The sequence below is a fragment of the Nerophis lumbriciformis genome, linkage group LG04, assembly GCF_033978685.3.
Source record: "Nerophis lumbriciformis linkage group LG04, RoL_Nlum_v2.1, whole genome shotgun sequence".
Classification (NCBI taxonomy): domain Eukaryota; kingdom Metazoa; phylum Chordata; class Actinopteri; order Syngnathiformes; family Syngnathidae; genus Nerophis; species Nerophis lumbriciformis.
The window spans coordinates 28,644,334-28,669,067 of NC_084551.2; the positions used below are offsets into that span (position 1 = coordinate 28,644,334).

Here is a 24,734-nt window from a genome sequence, read left to right on the forward strand (position 1 = left end):
CAGGAGGACTATACTGCAGTGTTGAATTTTCACACTGTTCTTGTGATTTAATTAGAAATAAATTCAGGCCCACTAAAACAAATATTTCAATAATATAACCAACATTTTGACTACTGTATATTACTTAATGAATAAATTAGATTTAACCATGTGGTAAAATAATGTTTTATTATGTATGACACAAATATCAAGTCCTTCTCCTCCTTCCGCCACGCCCCCTCTTGGATGCTCTGATCACAACCTTGTTCATCTTCTGCCACACTGAATCCCTGAGGTGGAAAAAAAAACAGCCACCACAAAGGAGAAATGTGTTGAAGTGGACGGAGGAGGCATGTGAGAAATTGAGGGAATCAAATTATGGAATGGATTAACATATACATCAAACAAAGAACCAATATGATTCAGTTTAAGAGACTGTACAAACTACAGGTGTTCACAAAGTACACAGAACAAGAATTATGATGAGTATCTTGAACCCTTTTTTTTCCATTTAGACAAAGATATTTGTTTACTTACTATTGTATATTATTTGTTTATTATTTATTCATATTGTTCACTGGTATGTTCCAGAGAACAAGAAAATAGGATAAAATTGCTATGGTAAGAAAAAGGGTAGGATTAAATAAACTCCGTTTCTTCCTACTCATTTTCGGACGGGCTGCAATGAAACAACTGGGAATATGTGATAATAAACTGAAACTGAAACAAATAAGCTTTGAGATGTTTAAAAAAAAGTCACTTGTTCATTTAAAAAAAGGCCTTATTGAACATTCTAATAGTTAGATTAAAATCAGATTTGTTTGGTGTTTACAAGCTAGAGTACATGAATGTATTTTGGGAAATAGGTCAAAAGATGTTGAACCTCTCTTGGAAATGAGGAGTGTGGTGTATTAGAGCGAATTGTCAGTGCTCGATTGGATCTGACTGTCTTTGTAATTACGACAGCCGCCACAGGGGGGCAGCGTGTTGCCATGGAAGAGTTAGCGGTCGCTGTTTGATGCCCGCTATAAAAGACCAGCGGAAGTTCCCTCTGCCTCGAGTTGTCTCCGTATGTATTGATGATATGAACCCACAGTGTTGCTGTAAAAGCATATCAAGCTTGAAGATAAAAGATAAACAAGGTACAGTTACTAATCTTTGTTTGTAACATTTAAACAGATGCCTGAAGAGCGACAACTTTCTAATGTATTTTACAAAGTTTTTATTTTTAATTTTAATTTTTTTTAATTTATTCTTTTGTTGTTGTTGTGAAGCCATTTATTATTCATCATCATCAGTACATTGCTTTTAATATCACAGTGGTTAACTTATTTTTACACTTGTATTCCAGTTAAGAGAATGTTATTTAAACATCAGAGAAGGTTTTAAGGAAACAGTCTGACATTGCAACTTGTTTTTTTGTGTTTCAATTATTGGAAACAATAATTTTAGATACATATTGCAAAAGTCAACCAATAAGTGCAAAGCAAGTTACTACACCAGAGGTGTCCAAAGTGCGGCACGTGGGCCATTTGAGGCCTGCGGCTATTTTTTTTAAATTAAAAACACTTTTACAAAAAAAACAAAAAACATACAACTTTGAATAAAAGCGCAAACGGGTCAAATATTACGAGTAAATGTTTCAATATTGACTCATGCAAGTGTTTTTTTTACTCTACAACTGTTGTTGCTTAAGATAGAGGATGAAGTTGATCTCGAGATTAAAGCATTAAAAGTAAAAATAATAAATATTGATATATATGAGGTGTTTTTATCATTTTTATGAGTTTCTGTCATAGCTCAAACAATACTAATGAATCAAACACAATGTTGTCATTAATTATTAACCAATTCAAGGCTCCAAATATTACATTTGGAAAAATATTTTGGGGAAAATATTGCATATTTTGTATTTTTGACAATAAAAAAATGTTTTTTAAAAGTATTTTACAAAGTATATCCTGTCTTCTCGAACGAAATGACGTAATTACATATGTACGTAACACCTACACACGCATTAACTTGTCGTTAGGGGTTTGATTGATTGATTGATTGATTGATTGAAACTTTTATTAGTAGATTGCACAGTTCAGTACATATTCCGTACAATTGACCACTAAATGGTAACACCCGAATAAGTTTTTCAACTTGTTTAAATCGGGGTCCACGTAAATCAATTCATGGTCATCTATTCCGCTCATAAAACCCAATAAAAAACATCCAAAAAGCACCGACGATACTCCATTTACATTTCGTGACTTAAATATTAACCAAGTATTAGTGATATTGTTATTATAAGCGCTAACCCACACAAACTATTTATGGTGGCGCCAAGATCACAAGCTTGTATGCCAATGTTGACATGATTGACTGATCAGCTGCTTCCTCGCTTCCTTTGAGAGCCAATTTAGACTTGGGAATGGCGAGAACGACACAAAAAGAATCTTGGTTCCACCCCTGTTTTCTTTGCGAGGATTATGAGTCATTCTTCATCTGTGAAGTGAAGTGAATTACATTTATATAGCGCTTTTTCTCAAGTGACTCAAAGCGCTTTACATTGTGAAACCCAATATCTAAGTTACATTTAAACCAGTGTGGGTGGCACTGGGAGCAGGTGGGTAAAGTGTCTTGCCCAAGGACACAACGGCAGTGACTAGGATGGAGGAAGCGGGGATCGAACCTGCAACCCTCAAGTTGCTGGCACGGCTGCTCTACCAACCGAGCTATACCGCCCCAAATCTAAACTAGAATATATGAACATCCGAGCAGTCGGCATCCGAATGACATCAGACATTGTACAGTAAGTGATGTTTTATTATGTTTGTTGGCTCTCATAGAATCTGCAGTGAGCAGTAATCAGTGATGTTGTTAAAAAAACAAAAGCGAACGTTGCGAAGCACTCTTCTAACGTATGACGTTGAACGCTTAAAAATATTTCCACTAAATTTTGATCTTTGTTTGACCAGTTCTACTTTGGACTTCCTACCAGGTGACCACAGACCAGTACACAAAACCGTCTTTACCATCCATCCATCCATCCATTTTCTACCGCTTGTCCGTCTTGGGGTAGATGTTTATATTTATGTTTAAATTCATGAGGCGATTGCTTATAAAGCTAAATTAGGGTCAAAAGTTTTGAACTAAATTTTCATGTTGAATTTTAAAAAATACGTCAGTCAGTACATCAAAAAGTTAAGTTTTCATGTTGCATTTTAGAAAATACATAAGTGTATACTATTCAATATAAAAATAAGTACACTTTTTCAGGCTGAAAAAAATTAAGACTTGTAATTCTTTTGAACAAATTATTAAAATTTTTCACTTTCATATACATATATATATATTTTATATTTTAGCTGATATTTTAGTCAGTTTACAGTTCATTTAGTTTTTTGTTTAGTTTTTTAGGTTCAGATCATTCATTCAAGACAAAAATTCTTAAAATCTTCTTGTGGTTGTGGCCACTGCTCCAGAATCTTCACATTCCAGCTGCAATCCGTTCTCTGTTACAATAACACAACACAACCTCTAATTACATTCCTCTCTAGATAAATTACAGCAATTAGTTGTCAGCATATGACACAAGAAGGTGTGTAAGCATAGTTTCTGACTTGCAGGATTTTCTGGCCCCTGTGGTTAATTGTCTTTGATTGTGCATACCAAGAACTGACACTAAGTGTTGCATGATATGGTTTATTACATTTTGGCGTGGATCCAGATAAAAGTGCCGAAAGACGACTTTATGTACATGTTTGCTCTAACGGTCCACTTACCTTGGGGCCAATTGTGGCATTGACCTATCAGTTTTTCAGATCAGTGCCGGCCTTGTCGAGGGAAGAACGACACACGAGACAATGACGCCACATATATTACTTTATATTTACATTTAGGCCACATCTTATATTTATAATATACAATGTATGGTTATTGCTTATCCCAAATTTTTCCTATACCACAAATAATTTGAGAACAAAATGTACATTCTGAAATGCCATCCATCCATCCATCCATCCATTTTCTACCACTTGTCCCTTTCGGGGTCACGGGGGGTGCTGGAGCCTATCTCAGCTGCATTCGGGCGGAAGGCGGGATACACCCTGGACAAGTCGCCACCTCATCACAGGGCCAACACAGATAGACAGACAACATTCACTCTCACATTCACACACTAGGGCCAATTTAGTGTTGCCAATCAACCTATCCCCAGGTGCATGTCTTTAGAGGTGGGAGGAAGCCGGAGTACCCGGAGGGAACCCACGCAGTCACGGGGGGAACATGCAAACTCCACACAGAAAGAGATCGAACCCAGGACCTTTGTATTGTGAGGCACATATACTAACCCCATGTGCCACCATGCTACCCCATTCTGAAATGTAAACACATATTTTTTAAAGAAAACATTGGCTGTAAAAACCAAAAGAGAAGGCTTTGCGGGGACCATGTGTAGCATTGACAAAGTTTCATGCAATAAATATCAGAATATAATAGGACAACATCAGCCTTTGTTTTTAAAAGTTGTCGAAATTTGGGCAACTGTCTGAAAAGAATTAAACTGTCAATAAATTATGCTATTATATGTAAAATATAACCAGATGTAATATATTCTGTAGGACAATACAGCCCTTACATAATTGAGTTCAAAATGAACATTTGTGGTCACATGCTGTGAGATGAACCTGCCTTTCTCCAATGAACTGTCCCGTTTGTTACTAAGCAACTTCATAAAGCCTCAACAAGCAGACTTTTTTTTCTTTCCATTCTCTCATCCCTGTTCTATCTACTGGAGCAAAGTATAATACTCGTTTAAAGACCCTAAGTTTTTACAAACGGGGAAAAGTGAAAGAAGTCTCAAAAAAAGCATTCACTAATTTCTTGGGGGCTGCTAAGGCCTACAGTATTTACCCACGATAGGCCTGATTATGTGTGAAGGTGCTAGAAGCCTTGGATGGATGTATTCCTGAGAGCGATCTTCTTTTAGAGTGTCCCCAATGGTTCGATTGTCTCTGTGCTTGCGTGTGTTCACATCGTGCAACACTTGTTCTTTGGTGTGTGAGAGTCTTTGAAGCGCAGTCGCTGCTTCGACCGATATTTCTCCAGGTAAGTTAGTTGCTTACTGTTGATGGCGCCACGCCGCTTCCTGTGAAACACACCGCATTTTGTTGTTGTTACATTTTTTAAATGAAACAAAACAATCTCCTATTCCTGACATTCTGGAAGTCAAACGTGGCATCAATTCATATCAAATATCCTGCTCAACAAAATGAAAATAATATTCTGTCCTTTATAAATATACAGTAAAAGGCAGTTTGTAGCAGGCTTGAATTGAGAATGTCTCCACTTTAATTCGATGCATTTGAATTGATGTTGCATACAGCAAGTAGAATTGTAATTCAAATTCCAAGTAAAGAAAGTGTCGTTGAAATTTCAACAGGTTCCAATTGGTACATTTGGGGCCTGATTTACTGAAGGTTTGCTATAATTCCACTTTAAGTTTTGTCAAAATTTTGCCTGAAATAATGTTGTAGGTCAAGTTCAACTTTGGATGTTCCTTTGTATTTGAACTATGTTTTACATCAATAAACAATTATTCTATGGACCTGTATATAAGACACCCTTAAATTTAAGACAAGCCCTCTTTTTCAAGTTTTATATTAATATATATATATATATATATATATATATATATATATATATATATATATATATATATATATATATATATATATATATATACACATGCATATATATATATATATACATGCATATATATATAGCCTAAAAAGTACACATATATATATATATACATATATATATATATATATATATATATATATATATATATATATATATATATATATATATATATATATATATACACAGTATATATATATATATATATATATATACATATATATATATATATATATATATATATATATATATATATATATATATATATATATATATATACACAGTATATATATATATATACACACACACATTTTGTATCTATAAATCTGTACATCCTCCATTTTACCAGACTTTTTTCGGGGTAAAACATTGTATATTCGGGTCAATACAGCAATGTATAGTGTTTCTCAATCACACTGTTGTACAATAGGATTCCCACTTTATTTATCCACACATCACTTCAGTCATATTATCAGTGAAAATTATACTAACTGTCGGATCAGCTGAATAGCGTCTTCATACTTCATCCCACTCTCTATCAAAGCCAGGGCAACCAGCACAGGAGCCCTGTGTGCACATGTAGACACAAAGTTATTATATCTGTTGGAAACACATCTTTCTTTGATAATTGTAACACAATCCATCCATGCACAATTTATATAATAACGCAATCGCTCATCTTGCTAATTTTTAATGAGATAACCATCACCACAAACACACAAAATATGACACGGTCATGAAAGTTGCAGTTGTATAAAAAAGTGTTGGTACAGAGGTTGTCACAGATCAGGTGGCCCAGTGTTTTTCATCATATCAACAGTATTATAATAGTAGTTTAATTACACCAAATCCAGTATATCATCCAGTGATGCAAGGCTATTCAAACCTTTGCTGGGGGACACTTTAGAACATTTTGTGCAATAATGATCAGCTAGGGCCCTGTGATCCGTGGGGGCCCCATTTTGCATGAAGAAGCGCATGTAAAATGTCAATGAATGACAAAGCGCTTTATATAAAATGTTACCACAAACAAATTCCTAGCCCATTCCTGCTCCATTACTGATAAGAATATGGTGGCAAATGTTACTTGAATATTTGCAATGTCCCCTGGGGTGCCAGGCGTAAGTGCTGGGCTGGTAAACAATCACCCTGAGATTGAAGGTGATGGGTCAGAAAGACAAGCAAATGTATGTTTTATTTATGTAAATTTGTTATTTTCCAATAAAAAAAACATGTTATTGAACAATTGCTTTCCTACAAATTTGTTTTAATGTCCAAGTTGGATTTAAAAAAAAAGTAAAAAAAATCGTTTCACATTAATACAACTGTAAAAAAAATGTTGTCAAGAGAGGTGTCTCAAAATAAAATTCTGCTTTAGCCCTGGTAAAGATGCTAAAACCAATCCAATGTACTACGCTAAGCTATCTGAACAAAACATTTTAGCTTTGTGTTATAGGTGACAAATGCCATTTTGGAATATGTAAAACAACGCATTATAAATTATCTTATTTTCAGAAAATACGGAAAGCCAATAAAAAAGTGTTGCCAGACAAAAATGTTCACTTTGGACACTGCTACACTACAGCAATGACACTTACAGTAGGAAGGAGTTTCATATGGCCCCATTTGTCGCTTTATACCTAACACATAAAACGTGACGAATTGGAGGGGCACTAGCCACTTTAGCCACTGAGTGTTAAATATCTTAAAATGTGTTTTGTGGTATTCCAACTTGGACCACAGCGTCAGTTGCTATGTCGAGTGGCGCTTTCCATCATTTTCAGCAGACTTCATTGCAAAATGATTAACCCCCACATTCCTCTCACGCAAGATCCACTCAGGAAGGAGGCCATATGAATCCCTTCCCTACTGCACGTATGTGGGCCTCACTACCACATGGAATAATGAACCCTTGGATGGCCGTTCATCAATTAAATGTTTTAACTGATGAACATTGCTTCCTTTTTGAAGGAATCTTTCACCTGAGCATAATTTTTACACTAAATAAGGCTATACTAGCTAGACAGCGCAAGGCCTGGCTTGAAAATTTTAAAGAGTGGACTGGACACGCCCCAGATGCTCTATTACTCTACTGGTGGAGAGCACTGACTGACCAGTCCAGCATGGTAACCCTACAACCTTAGTTTCCGGCTATACTTGTTTATTAGTGTTTGTTTTGTCATTTACAATACATGCTTTACAGCCAATTAAATAATGACATGTATGGTCTATTTCAGTGATTCTCAAACTGTGGTACACATACCACTAGTGGTATGCAGGCTCCATCTAGTGGTACGCCAAAGGATCACTTAATCAAATATTCAAACACAGTGTTACTGTTTAAACTCTGTGTGAAGTGAAGTGAAGTGAATTATATTTATATAGCGCTTTTCTCTAGTGACTCAAAGCGCTTAACATAGTGAAACCCAATATCTAAGTTACATTTAAACCAGTGTGGGTGGCACTGGGAGCAGGTGGGTAAAGTGTCTTGCCCAAAGACACAACGGCGGTAACTAGGATGGCGGATGCGGGGATCGAACCTGCAACCCTCAAGTTGCTGGCATGGCCGTTCTACCAACCGAGCTATACCGCCCCAATGTAATGTTACAGTGGCCAAAAAATATTAAATACACTTTTTTTAATAATACCGCTGCCTTGTTTTTAATGAACATTTAGGCTTATTACGCTACTGTATTTTAATGTTGGTCATTTTGGTGGTACTTGGAGTGCCAAGTGTTTTTTGAGGTGGTACTTGGTGGAAAAATGTTGAGAATCACTGGTCTGTTTCTTTTGTCAGTTACACATTTTGGAAAAGAATAGCCCTGTTCGCCAAAAGACACATGCCCACTTTAGAAGTTAAAAAAATGAAAATTGTCCTCTGCATTTGACCCATCCCCTTGTTCACCCCCTAGGAGGTGAGGGGAGCAGTGAGCAGCAGCGGTGGCCGCGCCAGGGAATCATTTTTGGTGATTTAAACCCCAATTCCAAGCCTGGATGCTGAGTAATGGGTCCCATTTTTATAGTCTTTGGTGTGACTCGAAGACGCTGCTTCTCAGGGAACTGAGCAAAGAGAATTCTTAAAAGTGTGAAAATTGCCATCACGACCAAACATGATCCGATGACATAAGAGTGAACAGGTTGTTTGACGGGTCGCTAACCTTCCGAGGCCTGCTACGCAGTGAACTGCCACACAGCATCCTGGATCTTCCTGAAATTTCTTCTTCAGCAGACTCAACCAATCGTCAACGAGCTTACTCGGGGGCGGCGCTCCATCATCAAAAGGCCAATCCTAAGTAAGAAACAGAACAGTAAACACAAGCACATTTCTCTTTTTCGCTTTGTGACTAAAGAATGTTCAGGATTACAACAGTGTAGTACAGGATGATGGAGATACATGTAAATGTTAAATGGGCTATTTGATTTTGAGGCAAATCAATCTAATATTGATATCAGATATTGGTCTGATATCCGGGCAGCGCGGTGGGGCAGGGGTTAGTGCACGATCCTGGGTTCGGGATCTTTCTATGTGGAGTTTGCATGTTCTCCCTGTGACTGCGTGGGTTCCCTCCGGGTACTCCGGCTTCCTCCCACTGATTGGCAACACTAAATTGGCCCTAGTGAATGAATATGAGTGTGAATGTTGTCTGTCTATTTGTGCTGGCCCTGTGATGAGGTGGCGACTTGTCCAGAGACCAGCACCCCCCGCCACACCGAAAGGGACAAGCGGTATGGATGGATGGATGGATGGTCTGATATCAGCAAAACAAAAATGTATGGGACTATATCAGCTTTCATGCAAAATGTCCGATATTAAACTACGATACAAGCAGTCTTGCAGCATATTTATTTCTGCAAAGCTGGATAGCCAGTTGATATCTAAATATCCTCCAATGAGCACAGTGGGTTTATCGTTTCTTGTATTAAAATTAGCAACCATAAATCTTCACTACGACGTCACATTCGTCACTTGATTGACATACACGGCAAGCGAGGATCTTGTGAGATGAACGCGAGAAGCACTTTCTATTTCAACAGACTCTCTCTCCGTACCGGCTGTCAAAACCGTAAAGACCGACTGCACAGTTCCTGTCTTCACAATAAAAATGTTGTGTGCTGTGCTAACAAAATGAGGGTCTCAGAAAACTACCGCACACCAGCTAGCGAGCTACGGAGGTAACTCCAATGTATTTCTTGTAAAGAGTATACAAACTAGTATGGAAGCTAAAAGAAGATTAAAAAAAAACAACCACTTTTATGTGGTATTGGAAGGAGAGGAGGACTTTCTCTCCCGTCCACAATCAATGTAAATTCGAAGGTGGAACTAATATATATATATATATATATATATATATATATATATATATATATATATATATATATATATATCCACAAAAGGGATACGTGGTAGAAAATGGATGGATGGATGGATGTATATACAGTACAAGCCAAAAGTTTGGACAAACCTTCTCATTCAATGCGTTTTCTTTATTTTCATGACTATTTACATTGTAGATTGTCACTGAAGGCATCACAACTATGAATGAACACATGTGGAGTTATGTACTTAACAAAAAAAGGTGAAAACATGTTTTATGTTCTAGTTTCTTCAAAATAGCCACCCTTTGCTCTGATTACTGTTTTGCACATTCTTGGCATTCTCTCCATGAGCTTCAAGAGGTAGTCACCTGAAAGGGTTTTCACTTCACAACTGTCATAGTTTTGATGCCTTCAGTGACAATCTACAATGTAAATAGTCATGAAAATAAAGAAAACCCATTAAAATGAGAAGGTGTGTCTAAACTTTTGGCCTGTACTGTATATAAATATACATATATACATTTTGACTAATTTCACTTGATCAAACCTTTTCTAACATTCCACATGACAAAATAAATAATATAAGTATGCACTACGATTCCTGCTGATATCATATCGGATCAATATCGGTATTTGCCAACACTCAAGGCCCCAATATAGGTAAATTTGAACACTCCTAGTCTTTGTCCTCACCACCACTGTAATGCCATCTTTCTCCAGTGGTGTTTTGTCGTACGTGATGTCACACACTCGGACCACTGTTGTAGCCCCATATCGCTTCAGGTCCTAGAAAGAACAACGCAGTTTTAATACCTCAAAGTTGTTTTCATTGGGAGCGTATGACTTAATTACCTCAATAAAGGAGCTGAGTGTGCTGTCTGTTGGATTGTGGGTAATGAGAAATCTCATGTTCTTGTGGGTCAGTTCCACAGGAGCAGGACGGTTCATGGTGAACAATGTAGCTTTTGTCACACAAAGACTTCTGACCTTAACATGTAAGGAATTGAAATGGGATTAAAACTATATAAACATTATAAATACAATTCTAACATGATATTGCACTCTGGATACAGTATAGTCTATAGCAAGAATGTATCTACTACAACTATTTTTGTTGTACTTTTCATTTTACTTTAGGTTTGAGGTAGTTATATGTAAGGTTTAAGTCGGGTCTCCTCACTCATCTTTGCACTTACATCTGCATTGACCTGACCGCCATTTATAAAACAATCTTGCCTTCCTGCCTACTTCCTCCAAACAAGCTGTTTAGTATTTTTCCAATTCATGATATTTTTCCCAGTTGTGACGTCAGCGGATATGTCCATGTATGGTAGAGATTTACCTGAAGAGCATCGCGCAGTCCTAAGTCTAATTCTAATACAAAGTAACGTATATAGTTCTAACTTATATCTAGTTATATCTGTCAGTAGATTCGCTAAGAAAGCACTAAAAACTACAACAAAGATGACGGGGATAAGACGCAGTCAAAGTGGAGGCACGTAAATAAGACTGCCCACAAAACAACGCATCCCGAGGAGACGGTCAGAAAGCAGCTTGTAAAACAAAATCTATGCAACATTTTGATCAAAAGCCAACCATTACATGCCATGTAGACCACAAGGAAAAGTTTTAAATGTAGAAAAAAAAATCATAATATGGTATTTGGCACTATTGACTATATTTGCCTAAAACAATTGCATGTAATGTAAGAGAATATGTGTTTTTCTTGATAATCGTTCTTCTTATTTTGTTGCAATCATCCATCCATCCATCCATTTTCTACCGCAATTTAACAAACCCCCTGCTTGTCCCTTTTGGGGTCAAGGGGGGCTTGTTAAATTGCTCACAAAGAAGTTTGTTGAGAAAAAAGAAATGTGTGTGTCTTTATTCTGATTATAATCACAAACAATAAATCAAAGACAAAATCATTAAAGTATCTTGTAATATGTGAAGTAAAAAGTATTGCCACTACTGATCCTTTAATATTTCGCCCACCCCAATTGCAAACTACTATACTTTTTACAACTTTTGCAAATAAATATAATTAACATTGAGTGTCAAATATCTTAGCACCTTTTTCCCTCCGCAGCCGGAGCGTTTGGAGTTATTGATATTTTTGTTAGTTTAGAGGTCAGGTTAGTTCTGTTTATGATAGCCTGTTTTGTTTCTCCCGTTTTGGACCACTTCCCTTGTCCGAATAAATATCTGTTTCCGAAATCCTGCATCTGTGTCCAGAGTCCTATTCGGGTCGTGACAATACTGTACATCCATTCATAGATTATATTACTTTCAGGTAAAATACACATATGTTTAAGGTGTTGCGACTTTTAATGTATTTTGTAGTCATAACGACTTCCTCCCGGTCAACTTCCTTTGTTTTTCCTTTATCAAAGTACGCATGCAAGTGACGCTGAGACCATATTGGAGCCACATTGGGCCTGTGCGCAAAATCACATTTTACCTGCAGTGTAAATAGTCAGCTGGAAAAAATCAGATCTAAAAAAAATCAGATTTGGGCCACTTTGGTAGCTTTTGAGAGCCATATAGTATCATGTTGGTAGCATCTGAGTGTTCAAAGTTGACCAACTTCTCTAATTGATGCCACAACCTGAGATGCATGATTTATAACCTAGCATTAACTTAAAGGCAATACAGCAGAAGCAGCTCAAGCTCCTTTCATCTTATTTATTTCATGGGGGATCACAACCACCGTTGTTAATTAACGTTTATTAATTGGGGATTAATAAAGTACTTCTGATTTTGATTAGCAGCTTAAGCCAGCTACTAGCTACTAGCTGGCTTCTCGCAAGTGGTCAAAGGAGTGATCAAGGTGATGTGTCACAATGTCAGAAAAGTAGTTCCTTTGTGTTATCTCTTACAATAACAATGTCGCTATACCTTGGTTACCATGCAGGTCACGGCATGTAAATGGAACCATTGTTGGCGTTTTTAAATGTTTTAGACGGCTTTATAGGCGTAATAGATTTGTCCAATTACTTGGATTGTTAGCCACCCCGTATTAGTAGTTTTTCACTACTTAGAATGCACAAAATTTTTAACCCAACCTCCCCAAAAAAGTGCAATTCCCCTTTTCAGGTTTGTGTTATTTTCTGTACCGCTTATCCTCACCCAAAGCTAGGTCGGACAGGCTCCAGCTCAATAAAAAAAAATCAAAGTGGATAGGTGTATAATAACATGTTTTGGACCTACAAACCCCGTTTCCATATGAGTTGGGAAATTGTGTTAGATGTAAATATAAACGGAATACAATGATTTGCAAATACTTTTCAACCCATATTCAATTGAATGCACTACAAAGACAAGATATTTGATGTTCAAACTCATAAACTTTATTTTTTTTTGCAAATAATAATTAACTTAGAATTTCATGGCTGCAACACGTGCTAAAGTAGTTGGGAAAGGGCATGTTCACCACTGTGTTACATGGCCTTTCCTTTTAACAACACTCAGTAAACGTTTGGGAACTGAGGAGACACATTTTTTAAGCTTCTCAGCTGGAATTCTTTCCCATTCTTGCTTGATGTACAGCTTAAGTTGTTCAACAGTCCGGGGTCTTCGTTGTGGTATTTTAGGCTTCATAATGCGCCACACATTTTCAATGGGAGACAGGTCTGGACTACAGGTAGGCCAGTCTAGTACCTGCACTCTTTTACTATGAAGCCACGTTGATGTAACATGTGACTTGGCATTGTCTTTCTGAAATAAGCAGCGGCATCCATGTTAACGTTGCTTAGATGGCAACATATGTTGCTCCAAAACCTGTATGTACCTTTCAGCATTAACGGCGCCTTCACAGATGTGTAAGCTACCCATGTCTTGGGCACTGATACACACCCATACCATCACTGATGCTGACTTTTCAACTTTGCGCCTATAACAATCCGGATGGTTCTTTTCCTCTTTGGTCCGGAGGACACGACGTCCACAGTTTCCAAAAACAATTTGATATGTGGACTCGTCAGACCACAGAACACTTTTCCACTTTGTATCAGTCCATCTTAGATGAGCTCAGGCCCAGCGAAGCCGACAGCGTTTCTGGGTGTTGTTGATGAACGGTTTTTGACTTGCATAGGAGAGTTTTAACTTGCACTTACAGATGTAGCAACCAACTGTAGTTACTGACAGTGGGTTTCTGAAGTGTTCCTGAGCCTATGTGGTGATATCCTTTACACACTGATGTCGCTTGTTGATGCAGTACAGCCTGAGGGATCGAAGGTCACGGGCTTAGCTGCTTATGTACAGTGATTTCTCCAGATTCTCTGAATCCTTTGATGATATTACGGACCGTAGATGGTGAAATCCCTAAATTCCTTGCAATAGCTGGTTGAGAAAGGTTTTTCTTAAACTGTTCAACAATTTGCTCACGCATTTGTTGACAAAGTGGTGACCCTCGCCCCATCCTTGTTTGTGAATGACTGAGCATTTCATGGAATTTACTTATATACCCAATCATGGCACCCACCTGTTCCCAATTTGCCTGTTCACGTGTGGGGTGTTCCAAATAAGTGTTTGATGAGCATTCCTCAACTTTATCAGTATTTATTGCCACCTTTCCCAACGTCTTTGTCACGTGTTGCTGGCATAAGTTAATGATTATTTGCAAAAAAAAAAAAAAAATGTTTATCAGTTTGAACATCAAATATGTTGTCTTTGTAGCATATTCAACTGAATATAGGTTGAAAATTATTTGCAAATCATTGTATTTCGTTTATATTTACATCTAACACAATTTCCCAACTCATATGGAAACGGGGTTTGTATTTGCGCTTTCACGACACTCAAATATGCTTAATAGACAACAATAAAAATCCACATTTGCTTGTAAAATGTCACATTGCACTACCAATACTGAAAGTGTGTGGAATAGTTGAAAGGAAACGCCTGACTAATTGCAAGAAGGGAAAAGCGGGTGTCAACAAATATCAAAACCATCTCTCACCTTTAGTTTCAGTCGTACACTTGGCTGTGAAGTCTTCTAATAAAAACTTGATGGATAGAAATGTTCTTAGCGCTGACAAATTTTGCGGTTTTGTTGTCTTAAACTGTGTTTTACCCCATCAGTTGTATGTATTCCGTCGTCCAGGAGTGTCAGTTCTGTGTTTGCCTATCACACAGTTCTTGTCTTCAACCCTTGATGTTCTGCAGGAGATGGACTTGCGATCCTTCTGGGCTTAGTTTCATATGTTGGAGCGCCACTTGTTACCCCATCAGGCGCGGTGTGAGTGTTTGTTTAGGATTTAGGGTCCCAAGACTGCGTGGTACAAAAACATCATCGATTGGGTCTATTAGTGTTGGGCGTGGCAGTAGTCACCACTTTGTCGAACAAACGCCATCAACTGGGAGCTCTGTGAAGACAAATATAAACAAACTATAACAGCAGAAATAAATGGTTTTCTCAGTAATTGCTGTGACATATTAGATATTTTTGCAAACATACTCGTCTGTTTGGTAGCCAAACTGTTATTTTAGTTGTATTAGTTATATATTTTGTTAAATTCAACTAAATTGTTTTGGGGCCACATTTCTTGAAGGCTAAGGACTGGGGAGCCAAACTTCTCCCTTTACTGTTACTCTTTTTTTGTAAATTTCGGAGAACCAGTGTCCTCTACAGTAGACATTTAATTTTGGTCTATTTATTTTGTCAGAGTTACAGGAGCGCTTTGCTGTTTTTAAGAATCAAAAATGTGAGTCGCAAACTGAACTCACGGGCCAACTGCTGAATAGTGCACATGATGAAAAATAGAGGATCTAAAACGAAACCTTGAAGAACACCACTATTATAACTAAAGAAGTTGAACAAATGACTACTGACTGCATCTAAAGCAAACAAGCTACAGCAACACTTTTGTTAAATAAATGTCACGGCGCATGCGCAATCCCGCATGTCATCTGCAGCAAGCGCAGCCGGCAGCTCCGCTAGAAGCGCGCCGGGACACTCCCCGGCTTGCTCTTCCCGCATCGCGGTCAAGCGCCTGCACGGCTGCGGGCAACCAGCAATCAGCACACCTGGGTCTGATGAGGGCAGACGGCATAAAGACCAGCAGACCCGAAGATCCAGTGCCGGAACGTAGTTCACTCTTGTAGTAAGCATCCCGTCTATAGCTTCCCTCCTCGTACCGGCTCTCTCTGTGCTTTCCCTCTGCCCGTGTCTTATGTCCTCTGTGTTCCCCGCAGTATTCCCTGTATCCTGTGATCGAGCTGTGCGCCTCGACTTCCTACCAGATTTTGGACTGCTTCCCTCGATCCTCGACCCCCGCTTGGACGCGGACCTCGTCGCCTCTCTCCAGCCCCCGACCTCTCGCTTGCCCACGGACTGTCTTCTTGCCTTGCCCCTCTGGACTGTCGAAGGATTCATCCAACACGCACAAACAACAACCCCTGGTAACATTAACATTGTTAATTCTTCACATCGTCTTGCACCATTCACGTAGAGTAGCATACACACCCCAACATATAATCAGGTTCAATAAACCTATTGAACTGATCCCTGCCGTTGTGTCTTCTCCTTCCCCCGGTGTACGTAACAATAAATCACTTTACGAAAAAAGTGTAACTGCCAAAAAGGAAAGGACTTAAAGGAGTGCCCTGAGGAACGCTTCAGTTATGTAAATCACAAGTTTGGACCCCAGTGTTCTATATTTGCTAGCACAGTCAAATGTCAACGCAAAGGTCTGCCAATGTGTTTACAGTGGTCCAGGTTCCTCTATACAAGAGGAGCACTGTAGGGTTTAACGGAAATTGCTACAAAAATATTTTGAACTTAACCTGGGGGCCGGTATGGTGTCATTCCTGGGCCGGATTTAGCCCCTAGGCTGCCAGTTGAATAGCCTTGATTTAGACTGTGATATAATGATTTATAGGAGAGGAGTTGATGAACAATAAAATAATGTGGTTGAATCCTCATTGAGTCACGTGACCAAAAACTCAGACAAACAACCAGGGAAAGCCGAAAGGTAATCTTGGTAATCTGCGGTCACCTTTTCACCTCTGGCAAAACATATACACACACACACACACACACACACACACACACACACACACACACACACACACACACACACACACACACACACACACAAACACGTGGCTACGCACTCTTGTCACATGGCAAATTACTCACTGGCCCTTCCACAACAGACTAGTCTATTTCAGGTTGTTGATTATCTATATTTAGGAATTATCCTGTGATAATGCCAGTAAGGTTACAGAGAGATTATGTAGTATTGTAGCTTTGTTTGCACTCAGGCGCTTCTGCGTCAGTGACGAAAACACAGCAATGATAAAAACTAAATTGTGTTCATTCATTTTTTTCAAAGAGCGACATATTAAGCCTCTCTTCTGATAATATGGTACTGCTGGCACTTCCCCTATTTCAAGACAAAAAATATTTTTTGAAGTTTATCTTGTGGCGTTTTGTGCTCTTCCCCTGAAAATAAATGTGCCTTTAAGATAACTTCACTTTGAAAAAATATATTTTCTTTATTTTTCTCAATCAACTGTAGCCTTCTGTTGCCTCCCAGGGGAAGACCAGGCTCACACTGTACATTACTGTACTGTAGAACAGCACAACATAACCCTATAGAATAGTTCTTCATATTTTGTTTGCCCGTTATGAATGTGGGAAACAGCAATAATAAACATACTCGATACTCGAGATTATACCTCCCTGAGTGTCATTATCTTTGAGTATTATTAGATTGAGGCTGCACGGTGGTACAGGGGCTTGTGCTGGTGGCTCACAATAAGAAGGTCCTGGATTCGATCCACGGGCTCGGGGTCTTTTTGTGTGGAGTTTGTATGGAAATGTTATTGTAGCAAAATGCAAACGTGTATCTCAATCTGTGCGCGTGTAATCCAATTTGCATGCGTGTGTACTAATTTGTGTGTCTGTAGATCAATATAAGTGTGTGTATTCACATCCGCGTACGTGTGTTTTAAGTTCTCTGTCTGTTCCTAATCAGAAAGAAACCTTGATAGGCTGTCTTTTTATATGTGACTTTTGCGACACTTCTGCTGTGTAAGATTTGACATTCAGAAGTGCCATCCATCCATCAATCTTCTTCCGTTTATCTGAGGTCGGGTCGCGGGGGCAGCAGCCTAAGCAGGGAAGCTCAGACTTCCCTCTCCCCAGCCACTTCGTCCAGCTCCTCCCGGGGGATCCCGAGGCATTCCCAGGCCAGCCGGGAGACATAGTCTTCCCAATGTGTCCTGGGTCTTCCCCGTGGCCTCCTACCGGTCGGACGTGCCCTAAACACCTCCCGAGGGAGGCGTTCGGTTGGCATCCTGACCAGATGCCCGAACCACCTCATCTGGCTCCCCTCGATGTGGAGCAGCAGCGGCTTTACTTTGAGCTCCTCCCGGATGGCAGAGCTTCTCACCCTATCTCTAAGGGAGAGCCCCACCACCCGGCGGAGGAAACTAATTTCAGCCGCTTGTACTCGTGATCTTGTCCTTTCGGTCATAACCCAAAGCTCATGACCATAGGTGAGGATGGGAACGTAGATCGACCAGTAAATCGAGAGCTTTGCCTTCCGGCTCAGCTCCTTCTTCACCACAACGGATCGATACAGCGTCCGCATTACTGAAGACACCGCACCGATCCGCCTGTCGATCTCACAATCCACTCTTCCCTCACTCGTGAACAAGACTCCGAGGTACTTGAACTCCTCCACTTGGGGCAAGATTTCCTCCCCAACCGGGAGATGGCACTCCACCCTTTTCCAGGCGAGAACCATGGACTCAGACTTGGAGGTGCATTCAGAAGTGCATGCGTGTAATACAATATGCTTGTGCGTATCTGAGGTGTGCCTACATTTAACTAACCACGGAAGACACCCCACAATTTAAACCAACCAGTTGTTTGTTGTCACAAAGTGCACAATTTGTATTGTTTTTGGTGGGAAAGGGATCTGCGGTTCCTACCACTGTCAGGCGATGACGTGTCCGGCTTCCTCATTTTCTCTCAAAATGGCTCAGGAATCTCCGTGAAATTGATACTATTTTGATCACATCTATTTAAACGCAAACGTTGGAAGTCTATAGGTGTCACAAATCACATATATATTATGATAGCTTCAATATAGAGGCAGCTTGTTTTTCCACTCTACTGGTGCTTTAAATGTAGGCACACCTCGGATACGCACAGGCAGATAGTTTTACACGCATGCACTTCTGAATGCCTGCGCACAAGTTGTATCACACGCTCATGAATCTATTTGCTGTGTACTCATAAAAAGTCTAAAATGCTACATGTTAATTTCAATAAGGATAAATACACTTGAATATCGCCAATACATTAGTTTAAAATACATTTAGTTTAATAAATACAGTTCATGGAAGTCATAGAGAAGATACAAATGTAATTAAAAAGGATAGTTATTAGCATTATTAACACAGTATTTTGAGGTCATTAATGAGTTTGTTGAAAAAGTAATTTGTATATTGGGATTTCGTCAAAGAGGACATATGTGAGGAAAAACTGTACAAATATAGCAAAATTGATTGTTTCAATACAATGGTAATGTATTGTTTTTTTGTATTGTAATACGGCAAAAGAAAAAGTCAGTTTGTGATGATGAAGTGTACAAGCAACACATTGAATCTGCTTCTGTTAACCTGTATTTTCCTGTTTTGCAGTTAAAAAAAAAAGTAAGTATGTTGCACGGGAAATTAGTTGGTCCGTCATTCTCTGCAGTGTAACACAGATTGAAATACACGTTTGCAAATAATTTTGCTACAATAACACTTCCATAAGTTTGCATGTTCTTCCCGTGACTGTGTAGGTTCCCCCCGGGTACTCCGGCTTCCTCCCACCTCCAAAGACATGCACCTGGGGATAGGTTGATTGGCAACACTAAATGGTCCGAGTGTGAATGTTGTCCGTCTATCTGTGTTGGCCCTGCAATAAGGTGGCGACTTGTCTAGGGTGTACACCGTCTTCCGCCCGAATGCAGCTTGGATAGGCTCCTGCACCCCCTTGACCCCAAGAGGGACAAGCAGTTGAAAATGGATGGATGATTAGATTGGGTAAAGGCATGCAGAGGCCTACAGTATGAAACAAAATCCAGTAGGAGTTGACTACACATAACATGACATACATCACTGACCCACTTTCAGTACAGAAACTCAGTGATACTTAAGTTTTCGTGAACCCCACTGCCTGTATTGTTATAGAAGATTTTTGCCAACATTTTATCCTGTTTTTTGTCTCAGGTATCGTATGGCCAAACATTTCACAGAACAAACTAGTCCATTTACCAAGCATTGTGGAGCTTTTTTTTCATTAAGTACCACGACTGCATGTTGCCTTTGATCTACTAACACTGCGTGTGCAATTGAAAAGTGGTACAGACCGCCTTATTTAAATGAGAATTTTGTGTACCATGGAGACGATCGTTATCTGCACATTAATGTTATCATGCTCTGACCTGTGCGCAATGTGTTGAACCAGCTTCAGGTACTTCCTTAACGTAAATGACCGCCATAACCACAACACCAGGGGGAGCTCCACTAACTACGTTAAACCCAGATTCCATCTAACAAAGGTCTTAACTCATTCTCTTTCTATGCCACATCAATGTGGAATGCGCTCCCAACAGGTATAAAAGAAAGGGCATCTCTATCCTCCTTCAAAACCGCAATAAAAGTACACCTCCAGGCAACTTCAACCCTAAACTAACACCCTCCCCGGATTGTTAATAATCAAATGTAAACAATCAAATGTAGATACTTTTCTTATGCCTTCTGATCTCTCACTCTCTCTCTATGTCCACTACTTGCTGTCCATATCCTGCCAAGTCAGACCTACACTGTTTCAATGTCCATTTCTCTGTTCTCAATTATTGATGACTGATGATAACAACCAAACCTAGCCCCCCCCCCCCCCCCCCCCCCCCCCCCCCCACACCTCGAATTGTAAATAATTCAATGTATACACCCTGATGGTTATCTTGTGTATTATGATGATAGTATATATGATAGTATATATCTGTATCATGAATCAATTTAAGTGGACCCCGACTTAAACAAGTTGAAAAACTTATTCGGGTGTCACCATTTAGTGGTCAATTGTACGGAAAATGTACTTCACTGTGCAACCTACTAATAAAAGTCTCAATCAATCAATCAAAGCTGCACACATCCAAAATCTGTAATACCTTTTCTGAATCGCAATTCAGACAACAGAAACATATGCACACTAACACTTAATTCTCTGCGCAAGGCTGTGGATTGCATCGCGTCTGGAAAGACTCAAACGCAAGAAAATGCACAATTAAAGACATATTTTCATGTTGGATATATATTATAGTAATATATTTCCTAAATAAAAAAAACGAACAACATAAAAAACGCCAACAGACAAAAAAACATCAATTGAATTTGTTTTATTCAGACCTATAAGTCATTCAGCAGCAATAAAATTATAAAATTTAAATTGCTGAATGGACGATATGTCTAATATTATTTTATTTCTGACCATCCAAAATGTTGAAACACACGTAGGATGGAGGATTGTCGTCTGTCCATCGTCTGTCTGTGCAGCGCAAGCACTGATCCTCCAGCAGTGAGTTGAACTGTCAGTTTGCACGGCCTTCTGACATGTGCTAAATAAAATGCAAAATAGTGCACGCAAAACAGTCATGAGTGTTGACAAATCACAATGCACATGTTAAATAATATTTTCAGTGTCTCCTCCAAGTTTTGTGGATGTTTTAATGATCAGGATATACTTTGCACGTTAATAAAGGCAGAGACACAAAATGGATTGCACGCCTTATTTTGCTCACTTAACGGACGCAATCCACTTTGCACACGTTTGCATGTGTGTTAGTATTGTCCATGAAACCTTTAGTAAATCAGGCCTTATTAGGAGTAGAGATATGCGTCCTCAATAAAATACATTTTAAATGTCATGTAAGGGAATAAGCGGTAGAAAATGGATGGATGGATGGATGGACACAAAGTTCAATGAGCAGTTTGTGTTATGTGTGACCATGTGTGTTGAATTTTTGTGGTGGTTGAATTTTTTTTTCTGCACCATGACTAGGGAAGGTTGATTGGATTAGGTCATAGAGGTAAATGCTGTCAAGTTATTTACATTGATGTGCAATTGCCACTGACTTGTTGGCCACCACATGGTGACAAAATGGTATTTATCAGACCGCTGACTATTTGTACCGTATATTATATGAAAGCGCCCAAATTGCTGATTGGACTTGTGGCGTCTCGTGCGCCAAATTGAAGACACCGGTGGGCCACATTTGGCTGTAGTTTGGACACCCCGGTATTAGCCGCACTTCACTATAAGCCGCATATATATACGTTGTGAAATTAGTGATTTACACAGAAATATTTTGTAAATGTTGTTTTATATACCTTAATTTGTTTCCAAACTGTGTCTGTAACACGGCAGTAAAACAGCTGACCAAAAAAAAACAGAAGTCATCGTCATAGACCCACTAGCTGCGGAAGCTAACTCTCCAATCAGCTAAACAGACTCAATAACTCCACAGTGACGTTTTGCTGAATTTACTGAGGAATTTTGTGATGGTTTAGTAAGTACGAATGTTGTCTGTCTATCTGTGTTGGCCCTGTGATGAGGTGGCGACTTGTCCAGGGTGTACCCCGCCTTCCGCCCGAATGCAGCTGATATAGGCTCCAGCACCCCCCGCGACCCCGAAATGGACAAGTGGTAGAAAATGGATGGATGGATGGATATAAATAAACACAAAATCCATTTTTTTTGTCACAGTAGCTTGAATAGTGGTTAAAAAACCTTCACTAGAAAGAAATGAATAATGAAATACAAGATGCCATTTTCGTTGTCAATACAAAATGTGCATTATTCACATTATTCCCTTTGTATGGAATGAAATAGGCTATGAAAATATAGGTTATAAAAATGACTAGCTCTCAGCCATTTTTATTTAGTAATAGCACTTCTCAGATGAAAAAAGGTTGGAGACCCCTGCTCTATTTAATGTGTTTTGTGGTAACACTTTTGGGTGTCTGGAACAAATTATTTGGATTTACATGATTTCTAAGAGAAAAAGTGCTTCAGTTCCATTGGATTCGATCTTTGTCGGATCTGAAAACTGAGGCACCACTGTACTAAAGCAAGGCTTCGATTAATTTGATTTGAAAAAAGCTTCGATTTGTATTTTGCTGCGTTGATTATTCCTTTATTTAGTGTAACTAATAAAAGTTGATCAAATCTGGACTGAATGAAGTGCACAAAATTTTAAATACGCGGACAAAGTTTCTGTTCGACCGCTGCAATTGAGCTTACAGGAGAGTGGTGATGTGTGTGTGCCTTGATCTGACATGTTACAAGTGAAATTTCAATGTTGATGATTTGCATTTATTAGAAAAAAGAATACACTTGTTTTTTTTTCAACTCCCTAAGACATGCATTGAGGCTATAAAGAGTGTTTTCCTATCCGATTAGTTGATTAATCAATATAACTAACCGATAGATTACCCAATAAAGAAGGTGAGCAGCACTATTAAATTGAACTGCTCGACTGTTACTGTGATTTTTATTTTATATAAAGCAAACAAGTGTGTCCGTTTTCCTATCATAAGCTGTGTCAAGACCCAAAGTGATTAAAAATGGATCTCGGTATTACCATAAGCCATGCAAGCTTGGTTTCCTAACATCCCTACACAATTTACAGTTGCTTGCAGAATCGCCCTGTTAAGCTTGTCCTGTTCCATAAAAGGACACCCCGAATAGTTTGGCTGGTACTTGCTTCAAATAGGATAAATCCGGTTACAGTACATGCTATACAAATGACACCCAGTTAACACCTAAAGAAGAAGATTCCTCGTCCGACACCTGTTACAAGTCACTCCGGAAAAAGGAGTTGTGCTGGATGCCTGGTGAAGTTGATGCATTAATACTTACTGTGCCGCCAGATGGGGAAACTCCACAAACTTGCAACAAACCGCCTATCTGTCTGCTAGTAACCCTATAGACAGAATACCTGCAGCAGTATTTCTATCCACTTATGTACTAGTAGCAGTGGAAGTTTTACCCTACAACAATTTAGCGCACAGATCAGAGCGCAGTGGAAGGTTTCTCCTTACCGCTTAGATTTGCCGTGTCATCTCCAAATAGAGACTTCACTCCAACACCTGCTAGGATAGTCTGATCGTCTGCAGCCACCTGTAGCTCTCAGCTCCCGAAGCGAGATGCACTGCACTCTGGAGTCCGTTGGCAGCAGCAGGATCTACAGCGTAATCAGGCTGAGCAGCCATCTGACCCTGACAGCCCTGTCACCGCCAGAACACTCGACAGTTAATGCTCTTAGAGAGGGAAGAGCCTCACTCCTCCTCCCCCGCACGCCCCCTTCCCCCTCGCCGCCTCTTCTCCATCCACTTCTGCCCTCCCTTCCACCAGGTACTTGGCGAGCAGGGACAATTAAGGCGCTGTTATCTCCTCCCCTGCGTTTCTCCCCAACCCCATAGGAGCACAAAACAAACTTGATCAAATGTAACCTTTCTGCACAATATCCGTTGAGGTGTGCCTGCTTTTACGTTCTCCGTCTTCACCCCCTGAATGACTCATCTTCCAAGTTGCCACACAGGTTGGACAAGTCAAGCCTTATTAGAATTAAACTTCTCCTCTCACTGGTTTGTTTGCTTTTCTTCCAGCACCAAACTGCTGCTTGAAGTTATGTTAATAATTGAAACTGATGGACGTACAGGAAGAGCTCGATGTAAAG

General features: G+C 39.3%; 1 protein-coding gene across 2 annotated transcripts; it reads right to left on the reverse strand.

Moving 5' to 3' along the window:
• Positions 1-3,515: 3,515 nt before the first annotated feature.
• LOC133598692 (protein tyrosine phosphatase type IVA 3) lies at positions 3,516-24,299 on the reverse strand. 2 transcript variants are annotated; one of them, XM_061951415.1, is made up of 7 exons: positions 24,097-24,299; positions 14,948-15,353; positions 10,840-10,974; positions 10,681-10,773; positions 8,829-8,959; positions 6,163-6,237; positions 3,517-5,116 (listed from the first exon to the last, which is right to left on the reverse strand). In XM_061951415.1, the coding sequence occupies exons 3-7, from the start codon at positions 10,933-10,935 to the stop codon at positions 4,999-5,001; spliced, it is 513 nt and encodes a 170-aa protein (XP_061807399.1). In that variant the 5' UTR covers positions 10,936-10,974; positions 14,948-15,353; positions 24,097-24,299; the 3' UTR covers positions 3,517-4,998. The 2 variants fall into 2 exon arrangements, with proteins under 2 accessions (XP_061807407.1, XP_061807399.1); XM_061951423.1 differs by lacking the exon at positions 24,097-24,299 and having other exon boundaries at positions 3,516-5,116; positions 14,948-14,963.
• Between the last annotated feature and the right edge of the window lie 435 nt (positions 24,300-24,734).